The sequence below is a fragment of the Panulirus ornatus genome, chromosome 40 (assembly GCF_036320965.1).
Source record: "Panulirus ornatus isolate Po-2019 chromosome 40, ASM3632096v1, whole genome shotgun sequence".
NCBI classification, from domain to species: Eukaryota; Metazoa; Arthropoda; class Malacostraca; order Decapoda; family Palinuridae; genus Panulirus; species Panulirus ornatus.
Genome location: NC_092263.1, coordinates 13115063 through 13141708, shown reverse-complemented (window position 1 = coordinate 13141708; position 26646 = coordinate 13115063). Strand labels below are relative to the sequence as shown.

The 26646-nt window shown below is 37.9% G+C and overlaps 1 protein-coding gene across 7 annotated transcripts in view; it reads left to right on the top strand.

The window, feature by feature from the left end:
• Positions 1-325: 325 nt before the first annotated feature.
• LOC139761433 (ectonucleoside triphosphate diphosphohydrolase 5-like) overlaps positions 326-26646 on the top strand; it is a 44369-nt gene continuing 18048 nt past the window's right edge. The window contains exons 1-8 of one of the 7 annotated variants that reach the window (XM_071685623.1): positions 497-628; positions 10436-10562; positions 11603-11770; positions 16487-16555; positions 20778-20857; positions 21575-21718; positions 22769-22880; positions 25519-25687. In XM_071685623.1, the coding sequence (XP_071541724.1) occupies positions 617-628; positions 10436-10562; positions 11603-11770; positions 16487-16555; positions 20778-20857; positions 21575-21718; positions 22769-22880; positions 25519-25687 (881 nt within the window). In that variant the 5' untranslated portion in view covers positions 497-616. Of the gene's footprint in view, positions 629-6422; positions 6603-9069; positions 9287-10435; positions 10563-11602; positions 11771-16486; positions 16556-20777; positions 20858-21574; positions 21719-22768; positions 22881-25518; positions 25688-26646 lie in introns of those variants that run through there. The other 6 variants (XM_071685627.1, XM_071685621.1, XM_071685620.1 and 3 more) reach the window with 6 other exon arrangements.

The window sequence follows — 26646 nt, the reverse complement described above, 5'->3', positions numbered from 1 at the left end:
CTCCACATCGTAGCAAAATAAGACACTTGTAATGCAAGGATGAAGGATGGGGGGGTCCCCACGAGTGAGAAAGCTCCCTCCCTGCACGCATGAATTACGACAAATTTTGGCTAATAACATATGCGATAATACAGAGGTAAGAGAATGTAGACAAGAAGACATAGATAACAAAAACAATACATGTGGGTTGAGAGCGGATCGATTTGATGGAGGTCAAGCGACCAACGTGGCACAGGTGTTGGTGTTGTTGATTCTCGTTTTCTGTTGGTTGTGGTGGTGAGAGGAGAGACTCCTTGAATAATGCATGGCTAATTATTCTCTTGACGTGGCTGGAAACAGGTGATACCGCGACAGGAAATCTTTGATGATGTTAAGTTTTTATGGTGATTTAGAGTGTGATGGTGTGATATCACATGGATGTCTGCGTGACGGTGACACTAAGATAATGAGTGTGATAATGGTACTGTGGTTGTGTTTTGATGGTGATGGGAATTAAGTTTCTATAACGTGAGCACTGACAGTTGCAACACAACAATGTGGCGGTGACTTTTGGATGATGCAGTTTGTCCATGGTGACGTTAATACAGTGAACCCGTGGTAATGATGGAGTTTCGATATGTCTGCCAAGGTGACTATATTTTTTTTTTTTTAGATTGTGATATCAGTATGTTCGTCATTTGGAGAGAGTCTTACACTCGTATGGCCTTGTCTCACAACTTTTTATGTAAGTATACATAAACACAAGCACACACACACACCAGCCTCAGCCAGATCCACAGTTGTCGGAAAGCTTGATGGGAAGATAAACACCTGGGATTGACTATGGGTAGTCGTTGACCACCACGCTCGGGTATCGAACCCGTGGCCGTAGTAACACCCAATCATTACACCAAGGAGGTCCGTGTAGGGTAGTTATGGGTACTTAGTGATTTTACCCTCTAAAATGCCTAGCTGTTTTTTTTTTTTTCCAAAAGAAGGAACAGAGGGGGCCAGGTGAGGATATTCCAAAAAAGGCCCAGTCCTCTGTTCTTAACGCTACCTCGCTAACGCGGGAAATGGCGAATAGTTTAAAAGAAAAGAAAAAGAATGCAACATGATTAAACCGTTGATGATAATGACTAATCAAGGCACGTTAGAATTAGATCCATTAATTTTAGAGAGAATTGTAAAAAAAAAAAAGGTTTTATCGACTGTTCATGAGTTTGTGTTGAATTCTGTCAGTCAACTCTGGCTTGTTTTGCCCGATGGAGGTTATCCGTGAGATGACAGCCGAAGGTCGCGCAAACCCTTGTGTCGTCGCCCTGACAACCTCAAATGTATCTATTTTCTCCGTAATTAGTCCTCTGATATATATATATATATATATATATATATATATATATATATATATATATAATATATATATATATATATATATATATATATATATATATATATATATATATATATATATATATATATATATATTTATATATATATATATACATATATATATATATATATATATATATATATATATATTTTAATACTATTCGCCATTTCCCGCGTTTGCGTTAAGAACAGAGGACTGAGTCTGAGGGAATATTCTCACCTGGCCCCCTTCCCTGTTCGTTTTTTAGGAAAACTTAAAAAACGAGAGGGGAGGATTTCCAGGCCCCCCCCCCCCGCTCCCTCCCCTTTTAGTCGCCGTCTACGACACGCAGGGAATACATGAGAAGTATTCTTTCTCCCCTATCCCCAGGGATATATATATATATATATATATATATATATATATATATATATATATATATATATATATATATATATATACACACACATATGTTTTTTTTTCCCAAGAGAAGGGACAGAGAAGGGGGCCAGGTGAGGATATTCCCTCAAAGGCCCAGTCCTCTGTTCTTAACGCTACCTCGCTAATGCGGGAAATGGCGAATAGTTTGAAAGAAAGACATATATATATATATATATATATATATATATATATATATATATATATATACACACACACACACACACACACACACACACACACACACACACACGCACGAGGTAGCGCAAGGAAACAGACGAAAGAAATAGCCCAACCCACCCCCATACACATGTATATACATATACGTCCACACACGCAAATATACATACCCATACATCCCAACGTACACACACACATATACACACATGCACGCAACTCACACCGTCTGCCCCCATTCATTCCCATCGCCACCGCGCCACACATGGAACAACATCCCCTCCCCCCCCACCCATGTGCGCGAGGTAGCGCTAGGAAAAGACAACAAAGGCCCCATTCGTTCACACTCAGTCTCCAGCTGTCATGCAACAATGCCCGAAACCACAGCTCCCTTTCCACATCCAGGCCCCACAGAACTTTCCATGGTTTACCCCAGACGCTTCACATGCCCTGGTTCAATCCATTGACAGCACGTCGACCCCGGTATACCACATCGATCCAATTCACTCTATTCCTTGCCCGCCTTTCACCCTCCTGCATGTTCAGGCCCCGATCACTCAAAATCTTTTTCACTCCATCTTTCCACCTCCAATTTGGTCTCCCACATCTCCTCGTTCCCTCCACCTCCGACACATATATCCTCTTGGTCAATCTTTCCTCACTCATTCTCTTCATGTGCCCAAACCATTTCAAAACACACTCTTCTGCTCTCTCAACCACGCTCTTTTTATTTCCACACATCTCTCTTACCCTTACATTACTTACTCGATCAAACCACCTCACACCACACATTGTCCTCATACATCTCATTTCCAGCACATCCACCCTCCTGCGCACAACTCTACCCATAGCCCACGCCTCGCAACCATACAACATTGTTGGAACCACTATTCCTTCAAACATACCCATTTTTGCTTTCGGAGATAATGTTCTCGACTTCCACACATTCTTCAAGGTTCCCAGGATTTTCGCCCCCTCCCCCACCCTATGATTCACTTCCGCTTCTATGGTTCCATCCGCTGCCAGATCCACTCCCAGATATCTAAAACACTTTACTTCCTCCAGTTTTTCTCCATTCAAACTTACCTCCCAATTGACTTTACCCTCAACCCTACTGTACCTTGCTCTTATTCACATTTACTCTTAACTTTCTTCTTTCACACACTTTACCAAACTCAGTCACCAGCTTCTGCAGTTTCTCACATGAATCAGCCACCAGCGCTGTATCATCAGCGAACAACAACTGACTCACTTCCCAAGCTCTCTCATCCCCAACAGACTTCATACTTGCCCCTCTTTCCAAAATTCTTACATTCACCTCCCTAACGAACCCATCCATAAACACATTAAACAACCATTGAGACGTCACACACCCCTGCCGCAAACCTACATTCACTGAGAACCAATCACTTTCCTCTCTTCCTACACGTACATATGCCTTACATCCTCGATAAAAACTTTTCGCTGCTTCTAACAACTTGCCTCCTACACCATATATTCTTAATACCTTCCACAGAGCATCTCTATCAACTCTATCATATGCCTTCTCCAGATCCATAAATGCTACGTACAAATCCATTTGCTTTTCTAAGTATTTCTCACATACATTCTTCAAAGCAAACACCTGATCCACACATCCTCTACCACTTCTGAAACCACACTGCTCTTCCCCAGTCTGATGTCTGTACATGCCTTCACCCTCTCAATCAATACCCTCCCATATGATTTACCAGGAATACTCAACAAACTTATACCTCTGTAATATGAGCACTCACTCTTATCCCCTTTGCCTTTGTACAATGGCACTATGCACGCATTCCGCCAATCCTCAGGCACCTCACCATGAATCATACATTAAATAACCTTACCAACCAGTCAACAATACAGTCACCCCCTTTTTTGATAAATTCCACTGCAATACCATCCAAACCTGCTGCCTTGCTGGCTTTCATATATATATATATATATATATATATATATATATATATATATATATATATATATATATATATATATATATATATATATATATATATATGGATAGATAGATAGATATATGTAATCCATAGACAAAGAACGAAAAAAAACATACTAACAATCTTAGTGGCACTGTAAAAAACCAATAACTACAGAAGTGACATAGCATACGTGATTTTATACAGCTAAATTCTTTATTTTATCTCATTCTTGAAGTGATGAAAACGTTCATGCAATGTAAAAAGATACCGCCATACAGAGTACAGATTTGATTGAGAAGTTTGAGGGTTTATATTTTGTCGTGATTTTTATTGTTGTAATGGTGATGAGGTGCATTACCAAGTTACCATAAAATCCAATGGCTTGCGGCCATCAGCAGTTGCTGCTGTCATGATGACTTTCTGATATTCAAGGACAATGGAATACAGTCACCCAAGATATAACCTGTACTATGAATATGATTCATACATATAATTTTCTTGTACTATACTGATATAGCCATTACAACCCCAGCTTCTCGTATATTCCGTAACGATATGATTTATGGCGGAGCTTCCATTAGATAGAAAATGTGGTGAATAGATATCTGGGATTTCAGTATTAGGCTCCTGTGTACGCACGTCTACGAATTTTCTGGAATTATAGGATATACAGCAAGTTAGTATGGACCCACAGACTCGGTAGCTGGTAGACAAACCAATCGATACTATGAGATAACGCTTCTAATCAGATTAGCTTAATATGTGTTATTCTTTCATAATGCGGCTAGTAACAGGAAATATCCATAGGTGACCAGCAATTTGTGACAAATAGCATGTAGTAATGACGATATTTAGGTTTTTGAGATATACTGTCACTGAAATGTGTTATAGAATTAGCAATGTTTTGATGTCATCATTAGCCGAGAACACTTTTGAATTTTCACTTGGATTGGGACCCCCTGTCACAGCAGTAATACCAAAGGCGCTCCTTGCGCAGTGTAATGATTTATTTCTGCAAATGTTATTGGTGATCATTGTGTACCAAAAGTAAGATTGGTAAAATTCAACGTAGACGGAGTAAGGCACGTTGTATATTTATACACAAAGAACGTCGGAGTGATTTATGAGTAGTATAAACGTGAGACTGAATGTCAGCGTTGCAAGTAGGCTATTTTTGGTCTCAGGAAGACGCAATAGTTTAACATTCCATAACGATGGGGGACATATTCATGAAGATTGATTTCCATCACTTGTGACAGGGGGACATGTCAGTGACGTCATAATTGTTGGAGGGTAAGGGACGTGTTGATGACGGTTCATCTCCAACACGATGGGGGACCTTCCGTTGGTGATGGTGATGAGGGACAATATTGGTGGCGGGTGATCTCCAACACTGTTAGGGTGTGTGATTAACAATTTGTTCAATTTGGGGAAAGGATTCTATTCAGACTCATGAGCTCCCATCTCGTACAAATAATTTGTTTATTGGTATTTCATGTTTTTTTTTTTTAAGTCGATTCTTGTAGATTTCGGAGACCTGGTTGAAAGAGAAGTTGTCAAAACGATTCATAAACTCTCATAGGTCATTTCTTGGTAGCTACTGTCTCATTGCAGCTCAACTTCGAGTGGGGAGTCCTTGCCCTTCGCCAGCAGATGTTGTTTCCGAGTCAAGTGTTGCGGTAATGCATTCTTCAAATTAGATCTAACGAGATGTGGGTTAATCTTCGGAACATTTCCATATTTACGTATTCAAAGACTGTTCTGATGCGAAACTTGATTTGGTGCACCTCTTGCGGATTTATGCACATTTCTGCCAGCGTATTCAAGTGAGAGGCTGGGGAAAATGTTGATTCCCTAATACTCCTCAGGCTCAGATTGTGTTCTCTGCAATTCGGTATCAGAGAGATGTGCGACCATGATATACATGATTATCAGGGTGCGTCTAGATTTTGCGTGGATTATCCCGCTGCCGTTAAGCCTTCGCGGATAATCGAGAGGATTAGCAGAGAAGGGAAGACATGACTGGATCCCCCATGTTCTTCACAGGTGACGAAATCCCTCATATTAAACCTAATGTCCCGCTTATGTTTTTTTTATTTTTTTTTTTTACCATTGATGCCAAACTTCCCCTCTTGAGAATCATGTTTTAGGATACCCCAATCATGTTTGTCTGGCTGATAAGTACATAGTGATGGGAAATATAAAAATGATAAACCTGAAGGGATATACTTGTGGTGTAGAAAAGGGGTGGGGGTGTGCACTCCGAATCAATGTCTGGTCTAGGATTTATATATAAACTATCCCCCAACATGCTGACCAGATCCTTTTACTACAAGTATCATATATACTGTCTGCCATCATCTTTTCCCACCGAGAGTAATGATCGGATACCAATCAAATGAAGCGTTAGATGGTCCTAAATCCAATCTGGCCTGGAAGCAGAAACCTAGGAGTGGGGGTACCTGGTTCATGTGAAAAAGTGTGTTATCATCTGTTGATGCAAAGGCTGGGGTTATCTACCCACGACGGTGGGTCGGGATGAAGGGTTTCAGTGTCCATACAGCCTCGGCCGCGAGGGTGTAGTTATACCTTGGTGTTCGTGGTGTCTTCTTCGAGGTCTTGGTTACATCTCCACGTACCTGCAGTTGTGCCAAATGGAGGGAGTACGACATAGGAAGGTGGGTATGGGTGTGTAGGGCATGCATAGAGACCCCCCCTAAGGGGTAGTCTCGATTTTTTACCCGTATTATCGGATTGGTCCCGGGTAACAAGTTATATGGGTTCAGGTAGATGATGATAGATTGAATCTGCTGGAAGAAAAGTCACTAGTTTAAGTATTTCGGTGTTAAAGGTCCTGAGATGTCTTGTCATTACAGGAAACATGCATTTCCACCGTTGATGAGGATTTGGGCAGTTGATTTGATTTTTTTTTTTTGATAATAAGGCCAATTCGGTGTTTCATATTTATGGTTATAATACTATTACAGTTTATTTTCGGTTTGTCATTATCGAGGGGTAGGGAGGGTGTGGCGTGCACAATGGTAATTACAATCTTTGCAGAACGTTACTCGGGTTTTTTTTTTATATTTAATTTATTATAAGTTTGCTGGGTAATTGTATTGGGGAAAATGACTTCAGCATCTATTGAATACACTGCCATCAACTATACTGTAGTCTTATGTGAAGGGCTGTAATGATCTGGAGAATGTTGGAGGTATTTGTAACAAAATTCGTCCAAGCAAAACCTATTCTAGGTTTGGTATAGTTGGGCCTTGTGTGGAAGAACATTTATCTCAGTCAAGTGGGGTGAGGGGTACAACAGCAAGATAAGAAATTTCTTTTTTTTAAGTTATTATCTTTGCGATATGTTGATTCTCGCTGTTTCTCAGCCTTAATGATCACATCAAAATCATTATTTTCCTTGAACATCTTTTTTAACGATGCTTAGGAATGGTGCAGAACCCAGAATCACGTATCTATTTGTTGCTTTACACACATCTCAGACAGTGGTATCAGTTCACTGCCTTGTGCTTTATCATTCAAGATTACCTCAGTCCCTACCTCAGTTTTAGAGTCTAATCGTCCTTTTAGGCAAGAAGTATGTTACTCATGCTTTTTTATCACGCTCTTCTCATTGAATTGATAATGAAAGTCAGTCATATGCTGCGAATGCTGCAAAGTATCTATTATTTGCACACCTGAGAGCAAAATTGCAGAAAACAAAAGCACCCATTTGACAAAATCATGATATACTCGTTGCCTTGTTCCTGATGTATGGGAGTAATACATGCTGGAGACAGAAGTTGCTTGTAGAGCAGTTTATGTATGTGGTTCACCTCTGAAATTAGTTTCAGTAGCTAGACCATCTCATACAGTTGATACCACTGAATTGTAGTATTCAGATTGAGTTGAGTACTTTCTGTGAATATGAGACATGTGTTCCCTTGAAGGAAAAATGTGTGAGAAATCAAAATGCATGAATAATGGTAAATTTCCATGCATTGATTTCTAAGACTTCAATTTAATCAAACTCCAGCCTGAAGTCTCAAACTTGATAATTAGGAGTACAAGCTAAGGGTAATGAACTAACTTAACTAGTTACATTATGCTCCATTTGGTATTTCTCTCAAATAGTTATTGCTGTTTCTGTATTTTGTCAAAATAACAATAAATTGAATCATTGGATAATGTAAAGAATAATATCTTATATTTCATGATTGACTCTCAGTTGACAAGTGTTTGAACATTTTGAACACTGATTTTTTTTTTTTTTTTTTTTTACTATGCATAGTGTAGCAATTAGTGTCCACAGGTGTGTCAGCAAGTGTAACGACTTGAGCTCTAGCCTTCATAACACCTGCTGCACTTTCTGCCAGGCTGGCACATGCTTCATTTTCTGTGTGACTCTCCCTGAGTTAGCTCTGTTGTGAGACAACTATGTTATTTTCCCTTGATTTTGTTAAGCCCTATTTGAGTTGAATGTGTGTCCTCATGAGTTGGCAGTTTGGCCCTTCCTGCATTACCTATGTGGTTCTCCTGAAGTCAGCTATGTAACCTCCCACAGTTGATTATGTGGCCATCCCTGAGTTAACTGTTTAGCTTTCCCTGAATTGACTGTATAGCCTCCCATGAGTTAGCTGTTTGGTCCCCAGAGTTACTTGTGTGGCCCTTCCAGAGTCTGTTGTGTGGCCCTCCCAGAGTCTTTTGTGTGGCCCTCCCTGAGTTTGTTGTTAGCCCTCCCTGAGTTGACTGTGTGGCCCTCCCAGAGTTGATTATGTGGCCCTTCCTGAGCTAGCTGTTTGGCCCTCCATGAGTTAGCTATATTGCCCTCCCAGAGTCAACTATGACCACTTCCTGAGTTAATTATGTGGCTTTTCCAGTGTTAGCTGTGTGGCTTTCCCTGAAATAACTGTTTAGCCCTCCCCAAGTTAAGTGTGTGGATCTCCCTGAGCTACCTGTATGGCCCTCCTTGAGTTAACTATGGAGCTCCCTAAGTTAACTCTGTGGCCCTTCCCGGATGTTAACTGCTACTGGATGGATAATTGTTGAAGTCAATTGGAGATAGTGTATTGAAATGACCATAGAAAATGCAGTCTTCATTTGTAGTGCATTTGTTATCCAGAATTGAAATAGAAAGCTGTAAATAAGACTTGTTGAAGCATATTTTTTAACTTTTTGGTTGTCCATGCTTTAGATAACAGTTTGGTGTATAGTTTCATGAAAAGATATATGAGGAAACATGATGGTTGAAGAGGAATGTAATGATTTACGATTACGGGCTGTGGCAGCAAGAGTTGATTCATCAGTGCGCCATTATAGCAATGCTATAAATGGGAAAGATTCATTGGTGGATATTGAAATGGTAAATACACTGTGAATGAAGTGAAAGCTTGCCTTTCATGTGAATTCTAAGTTTCTTAGCAATACCAAAATGTTTGAGGCATATTACTGTTGTTTATATAGTTATGCATATTATATGATATATTATATCTCTTTGCTTTTTGATGCTTTGTGTTGTTATTCCAAGTCTTTCTTCCCAGGAAGAGTAAGGGGGCAAAGCAAAATAGTAGCCTAATCTTCAGAACCAAATTTGCTTGTCATATTAGGTTCATTTTACTATCTTAAGAGAAAAGTATATGCTAACATGATTATTATCATGCTGCATTGTGCATTGGGAGGAAAATTTATAAAGGGGTATGTTGCTGATACGTATGCCATATTGATTTCTTTCTATGTAGTCTCTGTATAAACTTATTTTCTGTTTGTAGATCCACCCTGGTTAGGAATGGAGTAATATTAACAGGTAGAGATTTATTATAGAAAATTCATCCATCATAGTTACTTCTTATGAAGCATATGGCTGATTAAGGAGAAAGTGTCAGTTGTTTTTCTGGTGAATGTGAATATGCTTTTTAAAGGAAGTTCCTTTGTGTAACAGAAGAAATGTGGAAAGAAAACTTGTTTGAATTGGCCACTCCTTGACTTTCCAACATGCACGTAATTGTTGGACAGAATGACCTGTCAAATCCTTGGCTTGGAAACCAACTCAGTGAAACCAAAGTGTATCTTTAAAGAAGGTAGGAAGGGAAGAAAAGCAACATTGAAATGAAGTTTTAGGGGTTCAAGTTGAGACATGAGAGGAAGTTGATAAGGTTGTATCACTGTCACTGGAGAGAAAGTGCAGTATCATTGAGGAAATTTTTTTCTAGTGGAATCGGTCATTTCCCTGTTGCTAACTACAGTGCAGTCTTGAAATTACAGGAGCCCAATGAAAGGTTTTCTGATAACTTGTTCTTTTGTTTGACATGTTTTGTAGATGTTTATTGTGCTTTTGTTTTTTATGATGTTTTCTTTGGTTTCTAGAATTTGCCCTTGGTTTCGGAGTCATTGTTCACAATGCAGGCAAATCTGTACTCATTTTTGGGACTGTCATCATTCCCTCTAACAAATTGTTCTTTTAAAGTTCAGAAATGATAGTTTTGTGAATTTTGATTCAGATCTTTCTTTACAGTCAGGAGGTGACATGGGAGTGGCTGCAAAAGGTATTGCTTCTTCGGGCACAATGCATACTTCATTCCGTCTGATGAGACTTTTCTTTTATCTTGTCATTTTCACCCTTACGTCACTGATTGTACTGGGTAAGTTTTAATGAAAAATTTTCAAAGTTGCTAAAGTTCTCGTTAATGTATACTTTATGACCTGAATTCCAGCTAGAAAAATCTTGTCACTGTCTATTACAGATGTAGATATATCCTCATTTCAGAGGTTCATGAATCTGAATCAGATTTTGCATATTTAAACATATCCAGAAGGCATGATTTTGAATGATAGATTGAAATGTTTGAATCGTTAGTGCACAGTCACATTAGACCACACTATAAAAAGAAAAGAGGACAGATATGTTCAGTGTCAGAATAATCAATACAGCTGTAGCAGCATGATGTGACATGCACCAGACTTGATTGCAGTGAACAGTCCTTCTAAGTTTAGCACAAATAGCATCATGTTTACAACACTAGTATAGAGGCAGTAACAGATTTTCCACTGCATAAGGGATTATGATTTGAAAATTATGTTGATATTGAAATACAGTAACATGGGTGTTACTGGGCTTTACCTGCTTGTGGTTACACTTTGAGTGGAAAGTGACTAATTATTGTCAGTGGACAAAAAAGAGTAAAGTCTCAGTGATGAGCTTTTTTTTCTGCAAAAAAAGTCCATCATTTCCTTGCCACTGATTGAAATGCACCCTTGAGGTTGCAGGAGCCTCATAAAAGGGATATTGGTTTTTGTATGAAAATATAGTAATAGTACATTAACTTGAAAATAAGTATAGATGTATTATTACATATTGCTCCTGGAGAACATCAAGCATTAGCCAATGCACTTTATATGCTTACTTGTTCTCAATAGATTTTGAGGTGATAAAAGATTCCAAGTTAACACATTACATTCAGTAATAGAAATGAACATGTCTGAATTTAAGTGCATGGTTTCCAAATTGAATATATAGTATGAGATATTGTAAATTGATAGATATTAGATAATACCAAATGAGGACTTCATGTGTTTATAGACATGTGAACAGAGGATTTTATGAATATCTTGTCAGCAAGTGAGACTATAGGCACGTGAAATCAGTTAGATTCTTTTATGTCGTTATGCTCTCTTTCCTCAGTAACTCTACACAACACCTGGCCCCTGAAGAGTGTTGGGCACAGCACCAACTCCTTGGACCATGTATCTGTGGCCCTAGGTGTGCAGGAGCGAGTACATGCAGTTATAATTGATGCAGGGTCGACAGGCTCTCGTGTACTGGCTTTCACGTTCTTTAAGAGCCTCACAGGTAAGAATTTGGTCAAGTGATGTTACAGTATCATTATTATTATCATTATCATTGTTATTATTATTATTGTCTTTTATTTCTTTCATACATTTTTGCCATTTCCCATGTTAGCTAGGTAGCACCAGGAACAGATGAAGAGTTGGCCTCATTCACTCACATCCACTCTCCCAGTGTCATTATTTTCAGCATATCCTGATGATACAGCACTGGTGGCTGATTCGGGTGAGAAACTGCAGAAGTTGGGGACTGAGTTTGGTAAAGTGTGTGAAAGAAGAAAGCTGAGAGTAAATGTGACTAAGAGCAAGATTATTAGGTTCAGTAGGGTTGAGGGACAAGTTGATTGGGATGTAAGTTTGAATGGAGAAAAACTGGAAGAAGTGAAGTGTCTTAGATATCTGGGAGTGGATTTAGCAGCGGATGGAACAATGGAAGCAGAAGTGAGTCACAGGGTGGGGGAGGGAGTGAAGGTTCTGGTAGTGTTAAAGAATGTGTGGAAGGCGATAACATTATCTCGGAGAGCAAAAATGGGTATGTTTGAAGGAATTGTGGTTCCAACAATGTTATATAGTTGGGAGGCGTGGGCTATAGATAGGGTTGTGTGGAGGGTGGATGTGTTGGAAATGAAATGTGTGAGGACAATATGTGGTGTGAGGTGGTTTGATCGAGTAAGTAATAAAAGGGTAAGAGAGATATGTGGTAATAAAGAGTGTGGTTGAGAGAGCAGAAGAGGGTGTATTGAAATGGTTTGGTCATATGGAGAGAATGAGTGGGGAAAGATTGACAAAGAGAATATACTTGTCAGAGGTGGAGGGAACAAGGAGAAGTGGGAAACCAAATTGGAGGTGGAAGAATAAAGTGAAAAAGATTTTGAGCGGTCGGGGCCTGAACATACAGGAGGGTGAAGGGCGTACAAGGAATAGAGTGAAATGCAACGATATGGTATATTGGGGTAGATGTGCTGTCAGTGGATTGAGCCAAGGCTTGTGAAGTGTCTGGGGTAAACCATGGACAGTTTAGTGGGGCCTGGATGTGGAAAGGGAGCTGTGGTTTTGGTGCATTACACATGACAGCTAGAGACTGTGTGTGAATGAATGTGGCCTTTGTTGTCTTTTTCTAGTGCTACCTCGCGTGCACTCCGGGGGAGGGGTGCCATTTCATGTGTGGTGGGATGGCGACGGGAATGGATGAAGGCAGCAAGTATGGTTATGTACATGTGTATATATGCGTATGTCTGTGTATATGTATGTATATGTTGAAATGTATAGGTATTTATATGTGCGTGTGTGGGCATTTATGTATATACATGTGTATGTGGGTGGGTTGGGCCATTCTTTCATCTGTTTCCTTGTGCTGCCTCACTAACACGGGAGACAGTGACCAAGTATAATCAATGATATGAATAATCCTGTTTTAGCAAGGTAGCATCAAGAAGATGAAGAATGACATTTACTCATATTCACTCTGTATTTCTTGCATATAATGCTCTTAAACCACAGCACCCTATCCACAACCAAGCCCCACAGTTTCCGCTGGTTTCTTCTGACTACTTCTGTGCTATGGTTAATCCTACTGACAGCATGTCACCCCTAGTATTCCATGTTGCTCCAAGCCTTACACCCTTTTGCATGATCAGACCCTGATAGCTTAGAGCATCTATCTCCTCATCCTTGTTCCCACCTCTTCAGATATCATATCTTTTAAGTCTCTTCTAATACTCTTCTTACCACCACATATCTCTCTTAGCCTCTCATTCTTTCCTAGATCAACATTCTTTACCCCAAATGTTGTCTTTGAATATTTCATATCTAGGACATTTACCCTCTTCTGTACTTTGGCATAAAGGACCCAGAACTTGCATCCATACAGCACCATCAGGACTAATATACGATTGAACACACCTGTCTTTGCCCTCACAAACAGTTAACCCTCTTATGCACTCCTCTATGCACCCAAGACCTTTGCCTCCTCCTCTGCTTGTGGTTTGTTTCAGGACCCATAGTTCTATCTACTACTATATCCATTCTTGAATTTCTAAGATAAGCCACTTTCTCCAGGTTCTCTTCATTCAAGCTCACACTCAAACCATCCTGTCTCTCTTCCCCCTAAACCTCATAACTGACTTTTATTCACATTAACTTTTATCATCCTGCTTTCATATCCTCTTAACTTTTATCATCCTTCTTTTAATGCTCTCTCAGACTCAGACTCCAGCTTTTGCCGTTTCTCACTGGAATCTGCCACCAGAGCTTTGTCATCTGCATGTAGCAAATGACTTCTCACCCAGGTCCTCCTATCCCCTCCTGTGTCACCACCCCATTTGAGAACAGATTAAACAGTCGTGGTGACAGAACTTCCATAATGTAGATCCACCTTTACCTTGAACCACTCTACCCTCCTCCCTCCCATATTTCACATACTCTCCTGAAAAAAGAACCTCTTTGCTCATATCTTCCCACACCTTCCTCAAAGCATCTTTATTAACCCTGTCATATGCTTTTTTTTTTCAGATTCATCAAAGCCACACTTATTGTTGTTATTATTTTTATTATGACTATGATTATTATTGTTGTTATTATTATTATTAGTGATAGTAGGTGGATGATTGTTAGTGCTTATATATATATATATATATATATATATATATATATATATATGATGTGAGCATAAATGTGCTAAGGAAAAAAAAGAATTGAAAAATGCATGACACATAAATACATAAATGAGTAAGAGGAAGATAAAGAGTCAGCTTCCTGTAATTCACATGCTGAGGTCTTTAGTCAAAGACAGCGTGATGTCCAATCCCGCAACACTCTCACATCAGGCATGTAAAGGTTTACAGTGATAGCCAGTTTGTGATACTGTTTTTGGTTTTACATCTTTTTTTGCATATATTTATTTTTAAGTGATTGCTGTGTGACATAGTATGCACCATAAGTTAGGATTTTGGGGAAGGAAGGGCTGTTCTGGGGTGGGGTTGCTCAGTGAATGAGAGGGCTGAGCACTAGGGATGTGGGTCAGGGAAAGAGAGGGCCATGCAGGGGATGGGGGTCAGGGAAAGAGAGGGCCATGCAGGGAATGGGGGTCAGGGAAAGAGAGGGCCATGCAGGGGATGGGGAGGTCAGGGAAAGTGGGGGCTATGCTGGGATGGGAATCATTGGTGGGTAGGGTCATGCTTTTGTAACATATTTAGAGAATGGATATCATGAGGAAGGGATAGATTGAAGGATGATATGTTATGAGTAAGATGATTAATAGATTAAAAGTTGTAGCACTTTGATGACATAAACTTCGTGAGAGTTTAAATGCACTGAGAATTACTGAATAAGTGCATCTATGAAGTTTGTGAAAATAGATGTACAATTAGACATAGGGTAAGGGGAAATGGCAGAATGAAAGAACACCTGTGTGATATTAATTGCTCTTTGGAGGAAGCTCTAGAAATGTACTAGCATGTTGATGTTAGGAAGAGGTTCTACCCAGGCCACTCTTTGAGTTCAGAAGGTCTGTATGGTACAGATGGGTTATACAAGCATATTAATCTGTGCATATATCATTTCACTTTCTTCAAAATATGAATACTTGTATTTCATCAGGTATATCAGAAAATTTAATTCTTTGAAAAAATGATGTATTATCTTTTTTCTTTTCTTACCTTTTAGCTTACAACTCATGAGTTTTCCACATTTAGCTTTTCATAGATTTATCCTTATTGTTAATGTTGCTCTAAATCATATGTGATTGTTTAGGGTTACACCATGCATCAAATCTTATCTTTAATTTGAATTTCATTTTCCAAATTTAGTACCAAGGAATAAGATTTTGATTATTATGATGAAGCTGTATCAGGTACCTTTGTTGCTGCAGGTAAACTACTTTGATGAATTTTAATCCTTTCACTGCAGCTGGCTAATGACCCAGCACACACTTCCTGCCATAGATTTTTGAGAATTCATGAAAAAATCTATTTTATTTGTATCAGTGAATACAGTATTAATCATGAGTACAGAAATACAGCACTTGTTTGAATGTAGTTGTATATACTGGTGCTATGAATCATAAAAGGGTGCATGTCATTATTTGTAAGAAGCCAGTCATCTCCCCCAGATCAATGAATATGCATTTGTATTTTACTTGCTTTTGTTACACCAATAGTTTTATGGTATATCAGTATTTGATGTAGCATATATATCAAATGATATGTATATCTGTTTTGCATGAACTGTTATATCCAAGATACCCCAATAAATCCAAGAGATGGATTTTCTGCAGTTGCGGCTTCGTAATGTTGTCGTACTGCTCTCTCCAATGTCTCGAGGGTAACTGAAACATAGAAGGAAAATACCTGATGTGCTTTATATCTGCATATGGTAAATAACAGCAAACTGCATTATGATTTTTACATTACAACTCCTTGTACCATATTTTCAAAAGCAGGAATCCCAGTACTTTATGTACCATTCACAATGAATGGAAAGAAACTGCAATTTTCTGCCATCTGCAGTGAAAGGGTTAATTGTACATACAATAATATGCTTTCCTGAAAAAAGAAATTAGATATGAAAGACCTGATTTTATGTATACATAATTATAAGATTTAGAATTGAATTTGTAATATAAAAACAGTTGTAAGATATTGCAGAATTAAGGATAGATGCCTGAGGCTGGTTTAGTAGCAAACACTATATGTTATACTAGTGGGTGTGCTGTTGTTAACAGGTGGAGGGTGTGAGGAGACAGTAGTGGCCAAAGGACCACTTAGCTTCATCGCAAATAACTCTTCTTGTGGTAAACTTCTTGCTTCTTTTTTCCCTCTCTCCTGTGATGGGCATGCTGAGCTGAGCCAGCCCATGGTTGTGCTGGAATTTTTATTTTGCTCATCAGTGTTTTATAGTTATGCATAGTCTTAGTTACCCATATTTTGTATTTTGGGTAAATGACTGCATGAAGATCTGGTACATCTTAAAGAAGATACCATATGCTACTAGTTGCTTTAGCTTTTAATTTAAGGCTTCTTGATAGGCTGGTGCCATTATGGTCTGAATGCAAGAAATAGCAGTTTGGATTTGTAAACATGAGGCAAAACATGATTATGTTATGGTTTCTTTCCTCCAATTGATAAGGATTAGGTATGCAATATGTGAATAGCCAAGTTGATATTGTATTCCATCGTTCATGCAATTAGTAATTATGCAACATTCTATAATAAAGAGTCATTCTCAAATTTCTTACCCATTCATTCCATACATTCTGTTTAGTCACTGCAGCAGTGTTCAGATATGCCAAGGTATTTTTTTTCTTTCTTTTTTTAGATATAGCAGAGGAAGTTGCACTCTGTCAACATTGTGAAAACTTTAACCTTTAGAATGGTTTCACATTTAAGATAAAGGCAGTTAGGTCATTCAAATCCAGAAGAGCATAAAACAGAAATGAAAAAGAGGTAAGAACAACTGGAAGTAGTGGTCACTTCTCAACTCTCTCAGTATGTTAGAAAACCATGGAGGATTTCTCTGTAGATTTCGCTTAATAATCTAAGAAGCATGAAAATGTTTTTCCACGCTCTTTATGGCTGTGATAAGGGGACCAAAATTTTGGAATCATTAATCTCCTTGATCACTCAGGAATCACTGTTGGATGGTTTAATCTTGATTTAAGATGGCACCAGTTCTTTATTATTAGTAAATAACTGAATAAGATTCTCTTATATAGGCTGGCTCAGCTTTTTACACTTGCATGATGTATGCACAAACATAAACACTTACACACATATTGACATGCATCCACAAGCATTCATGCACACCCATGCACTTACTTACTGGACAGCTCTTAATTGGATTGTGTCACTGTAGACTAATAACAGGTTTTATTAGATTTAATTTGGTATTCAGGGAGTAACACTAGTGTAGTTCTCCAAGAAACTATTTTGGGTATGTAACCTTGAAATTATGTACAAATAGCTGTATTTTGTAACCCATTTTAGCATAGGTTGCTTTTGACAAACCCTTAGTACTCTCTCAATGTATTAACAGTTTACAGATTATCCCATTGAAATGTACCATGTTCCATTTTTTGTTAACAGTTTTTTAGTCATCTTGACAAGTAAAACTAACATTGATAGGTATTCTTAACTTTAACGTGTGGGACAGTTTGATGATTTATCCCAGATAAGCACTCCTTTTAAGTTTTGATACATGACAGTTTTGATAATTACTTTACTGATTTATTGTTAGTCACATAGACAATACAGCTCTGCCCCTCTTGGGACTTTAGCCAAGGCTGTCAGTTAATTTCTTAACTCAGTTTTATTTTGATTTATTGTAAGGCAAAATGGTTAATGAAATACTGAAATGTTTATTTCTACATTGCTTGTTTTCTATTAAGAATACTTTTACTGTATGCTCTAGGTTTGTGATACAAGTAAATAAGAAGTTGGTATGTAACGCTACCTCGCTGAGGCGGGAAATGGCGAATATGTATGAAAAGAATATATATAAATGAATTTTTGTTTCACAGTCTCAGTGTCTATGTATGCTTGTAAATACTTACCTATTTATACTGTATTGAGGATGGAGTTTTACACTTGTGGGTAAAACTTAATACTTTGAGGTGGTTTGGGCATGTGGAAAGTATGCATGATGAGGAAATTACAAGGAAAGTGTATGATGGTACAATTAAAGGGGTTGGTTTGAGAGGAGGACCACCTGTGACATGGGAAATTAGAGTGGCAGATTACTAGGGGGGATAAAAGTAGGGGAAGAGTGTGTGGAGATACGTGTTTGAGGGAGTCATGTATGAACAGGAATGAGTGGAGGCCCTTTTGCTGTGGCCACTCCCTTGATAGGAATTCCCAAAGGGAATGGGCACCAGAGATGTAGGTTGATATTGCCCCATCTTTTGGACATTTTCTACTATAATACAACCTTTTAAACATTTGTATGCTGTCTGCATTGACCGCATCGGTTTATTTTGTACGTCTACCTTTCTTATACAGTAAAAGTACTTATTTACATCTTTTGTTACAAGTTTCTTTCCTGATTTTGTTTTGTGTTCTCTGCTTGTTCTACCCCTTCATCTATTGAAGAACTATTCATTGTTTACATCATCAGTCTGATTTGATAACTCAAAGGATGTGGTCAGGTCACCCTCTCTCTTCTCTTCTTTGATGGGCAAATGTAAGCCTCTATCCTGTGCCTGTAAATCAGGTTTTTTTTAATTGTCACCATGTTTTTCTCCTTTTTTTTTGGACCTTTTCATTCCTTTTAGGTTTTTGTGCTTCTGTAGGTGCAATGACCACACTTGAAAAGCACATTCCAGTTTTCACCCTATGAAGGATGCGAGGAGCTTGCTGAATACTTCCTTTATTTATTTATTTGAATGCTATTCTGATATTTGACAGCAGACGTTGTGTCTCCTTTAATGTGGGACTCAGGTGATATGATAGGGACATTGTTAAATCCCTCTTTCACACAGATTCCTGCAGCTTATTTCCTTGAAGGCAATTTTGACATTAACTGATATTTACTCAAGCTTTCCTAATGTCATTTTCTAGTGACGTGCCAGGTATTATTACTGGTTAACTCCAGTAATTTGCTTTTTGTGAAATGATAGTAATAACCTGGCTGTATATTACTGTTTCCTCTTTACTGCCTTGCACTTCGTTGAATTAAATTTCATTGACCAAATATTTAACCTGTTGAAGCCTAACTACATCTCTGCATGTTGTCATGCTCGTCAGTACTTTTCATTAATAATGCAAGCTAGGCATTATTCTGAAGACTGTTTAGGAATGATTTGAGTCTCTCCAGCAAGTTCACATTCTCAAGGAGCTTTCTGGTGTTCTCTCATCCTTTGCTTCCCTTTCCTCTTTAAATGGACTGTCTTCCAGCCATATCATCGCATATTTAGATATTTCAACACCACTCTCAGTTGTTTTTATTGCCCATGTATTGGCTGATTCCTTTATTTATGATCCATCCACCTCTGTGACTTCTGACTTACAAAGAATGTTCCCATACACCATCATATATTTAACTAGGACATCCAGTAGACATTGTCTGAAACTTCTTAAATTTCCCAGTTGTCCTGTTTCTGCCAGTCTATGTCATCCTTTTTATAGTTTTGTTCAGTACATCATTGTCATTATGATTCATTGTCCCCAGATTTCTGCCCTGTGTCTTTTTTCATCATCACAACTGTTTCCTAATTCTTGCCCCTTATTTCTTTTTTTATCTTCTTTGATACCTGATTAATGGACTGCCTTTCCCTGTGTGTGTGTGTGTGTGTGTGTGTGTGTGTGTATACTTCTTTTGTTAATCTATATATATCTCAACTATTGGAGTAACTTCATGTTATTAGATTCTGCATAGTAATAGATTTTATCAGTATTTTTTTTTTTGTTAGTTCCTATTTATATGTTTTGCACCCTTTTTTAGGTATTTACAGTTTCATAGTTTTTGATAGATATTTCTATGATTTGAATGATTATTTCATTTTCTTTGAAAAGATATTTAAACTTGTGAAGTATGCTCTACAGAAAGTGTGAGAACATAATGTTTGAAATATGAGTTACTCTTGTAATGACTATTAACTTATTAAAGTCAGGATTTTGCTTTTAAGTCATTCATTTGGAATTACTTCTATGTTGCTATTAAAAGAGGACCTTGCATGTACAGTATTAATGTACTTTTAAGCACTGTCATATAAGTCAGAGAAGGTATTTATTGCATAATATTTGATTAGAATATTTTTCATTTAGAAAATGTGTTTTCATTTTTAATAGCTAGGTGTTGAAAGATAAGAACTGCATTAACGCCCAGAATTGTCACTCATTACTTTTATTCAGTGCAGAGGTTGTCCATGTATCCTTTTTACATGATTGATATAACGTATGATGTACTTTTGCCATATTGATGTACAGTATAATGTACTTTTGTCAGTCAAGTTAAATGGAGGTAGCGTCTTAGTTGAACATGAACTTCTCTTTAATCTGACCCACAATGCTTTTTTGCAGACAATGCTCTAAAGCTAGATGATGAATTGTGGCATGAAGTGAAACCAGGTCTCTCCAGTTATGCCGATGATCCTGTGAAGGTAATTTCTAATTGTCTCTCTGCAAGTTCGTGTGTAGTTGTGTAATACTTCTCATAGTTGGTTTTGTGAATATTGAGCTGTAGTGTAGGTGTATATAATTTCATATGGCTGAGTAATATTTGCATGTATGTATATAATTTGCAGTTTTCCTGTAAAATGAATGAGCTGCTGTATGGTTTTATTGGGTGTTTTGTTACTGTGCCTCATTGATATAGTTGTATATAATCTGCATGTTCAAATAGGGTCTCTTCATTTATCTCAGAGACTAGGGTGATTTTAGAATACAGTCGTGTGTATATTGTATCATAGTGTGTATAGAGTGATGTGATGGTGTTATGTCAATTATCATATTTTACTGTGCATAATGTATATATTGGCTGTGTAGGATCCGTGGGCTGGTACTACATGTAACATATTAGTATAACTTTTCCTTTGTGACAGCTTATGCTTTGGGATGTTTGATGAAATGTGATAACCTCAGCAAGGTAATAGTATATGTATTTCTCAGGTTTCTGGTCCTTTTCTATATCTTATTATTACACATTCATAGGACTACTGATTTTTATTTTTAGTCAAGTACTTTTCGAGTAATGGATGGCAGTGCTTTTATGCATTGAGAGAAAGGAAGTATTCATCCTTGTGCAGAATGCTATTCTGTCACAAATAGCTTTTCTAAATGTTTCTCAAGAAATGTAATATATGTGTGTTTCTGTACAGGGAGCTGAATCGCTGGTGCCCTTGTTAGAACTTGCCAAGAAACGTATACCTCGCCAGAGTTGGGCTTCCACTCCCTTGGTCCTGAAAGCTACAGCAGGACTCCGACTTTTACCCAGTGAAAAGGCAGAAGCACTGCTAAAGGAGGTTAGAATTTCCCATTAGGATATTCTATAGTGAAATATATTGTTTAAAGATATTTTTAGGTAAAACAGTGGTTTTGTAGGTAGGGGTTAAGCCATAATCATTGAGCAGATGTAAGAGTGCGAACGTTCATTATTAACTCTCCCACAGTACACATACCACAATCATGCATGATACAACTGTCATGAAGATTTCTACACTACTGATGGCACAGATTGATGTGTATTTCAGGCATGAATTAGGAGAAATAGCTGGGGTAAAGTGAGAGGTAGTTTGAGCAAATGAGGAAATTTTGTAATTAAAGAAGTAACTAGAAGGATGCAGAGATATCAGATCAATTGAGGAAATTTTGTGATTTATAGAAGTGACTAGAAGGATGCAGAAATATCACAATAAGAGTGGATGGAATTGTTCAGAAGATCATTGTTGAGTAAAACAGTAGGCTGACTGAAAAGAAAACTGGCATTAAGTGCATTGAGTAAGGAAGGAGAAGCCTAAAGATGAAATTTTGAAATAAGAAGTGTATTAAATCTCATTAGAAGCTTTTGAAATGTCAGGGACCACATAGAAATCTTCAGAGCTCCTCCGAGGGAAAGACCAGTTATACAAATGTGCTTGAAAGACTGTCACGAATGGGTCTTTCCTTTATATCTCTTTTAGATCAATATTGATTTTCCCCAATGGGGTTCTGTGTCTTGGAGCTTGGCTTTGAAAATAATCCAGACAGCCAAATGAAGTGAAATGTATTTGTGTACTCTGGGAAAGAAAGACTCGCCAAGAAAGTGTTAAGTTGAAGTGAAATAGATTAGTTCATCAGGAAAAGCATTGTTTTAAAGTCATCAGTGGGTTCTTATATGTTGGTTATATGTTACATAAATCTTGTGCTTGTTTTTAGAGAAAGTCAAGACTTAGATTTTATGTTTACCAGTATTACTAATGGGTTGAATGACCAAGTTAGCTGAAGCCAACTTTCTCTAAGGTTTGTAACTTTTGTGGACTAACATATTTGGTGTTTTTCACTGCATACTGTTTACCTTATCATTTTTTTTAAAGGTGAAACATGTCCTGGAATCATCGGGATTCCACACTACAGAGAACTCAGTTGGCATCATGGATGGTCGTGATGAAGGAATCTTCTCTTGGTTCACTGTTAACTACCTCATGGGTAAGTTATAGGTATTTTATTGTTGCTACAGTAGAAATTTTTTTTATTTGAAGAGGATTATTTAATCAGTTAAGGCAAGAAACAAATGATATATAAAAGAAAAAGTAAGAGTAGACTGGGAGTTTGTACTTAGGCACATATGTTGTGTGGAAAATTACAGTGAAATAATGGAAAGTGTTCTTCACTATTGACTATTGCACCTTGTAAAATCAGGTTAGAAAAAGAACATTAAGAAGTTTAGTTCCATGGAAGTCTACTGATTGCTGTTTACACTGGAGGGGATGCTCATGAAAGAATATTTAGTGCAATGAGTGACCTTGTTTGGATTGTTTGTGGTTGTGTTTCATCCTTGTTTGTGTAATGTCATCTTATTTGTTAGTATTTTAGATGCAGACAGTGTATGACATGAGGTATGTTAGGCATAGCTGAATCATGTTTAAATGGAATGATTGGGTGGATTGGTGAATCATTTCGAGGATTTATATGACAAGATGTAGAAGTTAATTGCAAGAACATGGATTTTGTGAATGAAGGAATTTGCGGAAGCAGTATAAGACATTTTTTGCTGGGGAAGATTTGTGAATTATGTAGAAATTAGATATTCAAGAGTGCCGGATCAGGATATCAGATGAAAAACATCTCTCAGTCTGATATTTCTTAAGAGGGGACTGAAATCAAAATGCACGATGTTTTCGAGAGCAGTGCAAGCCTATACTGAACTAGCAGAATCAGATATAATGGATTTTATGCAGTTAAAAGGCACATGACAGCTAGAGACTGAGTGTGAGCAAATGTGTCCTTTTTTGTCGGTTTTCTGGTGCTACCTTGCTGAAGCAGGGGGTAGCAGTGCTGTTTCCTATGGGACGGGATAGCCACAGGAATGGATGAAGGCAAGCAAGTATGAGTATGTACATGTGTATATATGTATAAGTCTGTGTATGTGGATGTATATGTATGTATATATGTCTCTCTAGCTGTCATCTGTTTTCGGTGCATTACACATGACAGCTAGAGACTGGGTGTGAACAAATGTGGCCTTTGTTGTCTTTTCCTAGTGCTGCCTTGTGCACACGCGGGTGGAGGTGGGTGCCATTTCATGTGCGGCGGGAATTGATGAAGGCAGCATGTATGAATATGTACATGTGTATGTATATGTATGTTTTTTTTATATATATATACTATTCACCATTTCCTGCATTAGTAAGGTAGCATTAAGAACAGAGGACTGAGCCTTTGAGGGAATATCCTCACTCGGTTCCCTTCTCTGTTCGTTTTTTTGGAAAATTAAAAACGAGAGGGGAGGATTTCCAGCCCCCCTCTCCTAGTATATGTATGTATATGTTGAAATGTATAGGTATGTACATGTGCGTGTGTGGGCATTAATGTATATACATGTGTATGTGGGTGGGTTGGGCCATTCTTTCGTCTGTTTCCTTGCGCTACCTCACTAACATGGGAGACAGCGACAAAGTATTATAAATAAATGAATGAATAAATATGTATATGTGCATGTATGGGCTTTTATGTATATATACATGTATATGAGTGGATTGGCCTTTCTTTGTCTGTTTCTTGGCACTAGCTTGCTGATGTGGGAAATGGCGATCAAGTATAATGAGATAAAAATAATTTGATAATTTAGATGATAGGCACTGTTTATAGGTCTGTGGAAAAATGTTAAGGAGGTCTAAATGAGATCTGCACCCTCTCATCTTGCAATGATTTGGGAGTCTGTAAAACTTTCAAATGATAGGTGCTAGTTGTAAGAATCTTTTGTAATCATATTTTTTTTGTGACAAAAACTTTTAAGAAATATCACACATTACACCATTGTAGGTACAGCTAGCATACTTCAGAGCCCTAGCAGGGGAGCAGCATGACTTAGAGGGTACATAGCATACATTAACAGTTGTTCACCTTATGTGTGAATCTATTCAGAAAACTTTTTCCAGTTGCTTCTGATAACAAAATAATGATTTTTTTTAGTCTCCCATACACAGAGTGTGTACAGTGGATATTATGAGCACCACAGCCAAAGGAATAACTGAATCTTAGATTCAAAGTTAGGTGTATTTGAAAAAACTTTAATGTGTAGTTGGCTTGAAGATTTGCTTCATGGGGAGGTTTAAAACTTGTGAATCCTGAGTAGTTCAGAAGGTAAAGATGAATATACAGATGCTACTGTGTGTTTCTTGATTGTTGAAAGACAAGAAAATTACTGTAGTACTAAGGAAAGGAATGATAAATGTATGCATGTTTGAGAATGTAAGTATGCATTGTGCTTTAGTGTGAAAATACTTGATAAGGTGAAGAGATGGGAGTAAGACTTCCAAAGTTATTGGCAAAATTTTATATAATGTCAGTATAAATTGAAAAATGATTTTTTTTAAAGTTAGCCAAATTATGTTATGTAATATGAATAGTTTTAAGTTTTGGGTTCCTTTTAAAGGAAGTCAGGATATGATAAATCTTTTTTGATAGGTGTAAATTTTTAGATGTCTTTCCATGCTAAAAAGTACTGAATAACAATTAGTTTGTAATGCTTGACAGAATTCACAAAAAAATCAGTCATCTTAAAAGTTCTATTATAAAGATAATAAGTTTTCATAATGTTCAGTGGATGGTGTTTTACTTGCAGATCGCATCACTGAGGATTCTAAGGATACTTTAGTGGCTCTTGACCTTGGAGGTGGATCCACTCAGATTACTTTTGTGCCTGTTGAGAAAGAAACTTTGAAGAGCACTCCATCTGATTACCTCTCCTCCATATCTCTCCTCCATAAGAACCTCAACCTGTATACACACAGGTACCAGATACCAATTCTGCCCTCTGTCTTTGGCACCTGTGTATTTTATTACAATAAATTGGTTAGATGCTGGACACAAATCAGCAAGCCCAGCCATGACTATTAGCAGCCACCTTATGTGATGACCCCATGGTTGTTTAATTGTTTATGGATGGGGTAGTTAGGGAGGTAGATGCAAGAGTTTTGGAGAAAGGGGCGAGTATGCAGTCTGTTGGGGATGAGAGGGCCGGGGATGTGAGTCAGTTGTTTGCCAATGATACAGCTATAGTAGCTGATTCATGTGAGACACTGCAGAAGTTGGTGACTGAGCTTAGAAAAGTGTGGGAAAGGAGAAAGTTGAGAGTAAATGTAAATAAGAGCAAGGTTATTAGGTTCAGTAGGGTTGAGAGACAAGTTAATTAGTGTGTAAGTTTGAATGGAAAAAAATTGGAAGAAGTGAAGTGTTTTAGATATCTGGAAGTGGCTTTAGCAGCAAATGGAACCATGGAAGCGGAAGTGAGTCATGGGGCGTCTGGGAGCGATGAAGAATGTGTGGAAGGAGAGAATGTTACCTTGGAGAGCAAATATGGGTATGTTTGAAGGAATAGTTGTTCCAACAATTTTATATGGTTATGAGGCTTGGGCTATAGATAGAATTGTATGGAGGAGGGTGGATGTGTTGGAAATGAAATGTTTGAGGACAGTATGTGGTGTAAGGTGGTTTGATCGAGTAAGTAATGAAAGGGTAAGAGAGATGTGTGGAAAAAAAAAAAGTGGTTGAGAGTAGAAGAGGGTGTGTTGAAATGGTTTGAACACATTGTGAAAATAAGTGAGGGAAAGATTGACAGGAAAGATGACAAAGATGATGTATGTGCCAGAGATGAAGGGAACAAGAAGCAGGAGACCAAATTGGTGGTGGGAGGATGGCGTGAAAAAGATTTTGGCCTTGAACATACAGGAGGGTGAGGAGTGTGCAAGGA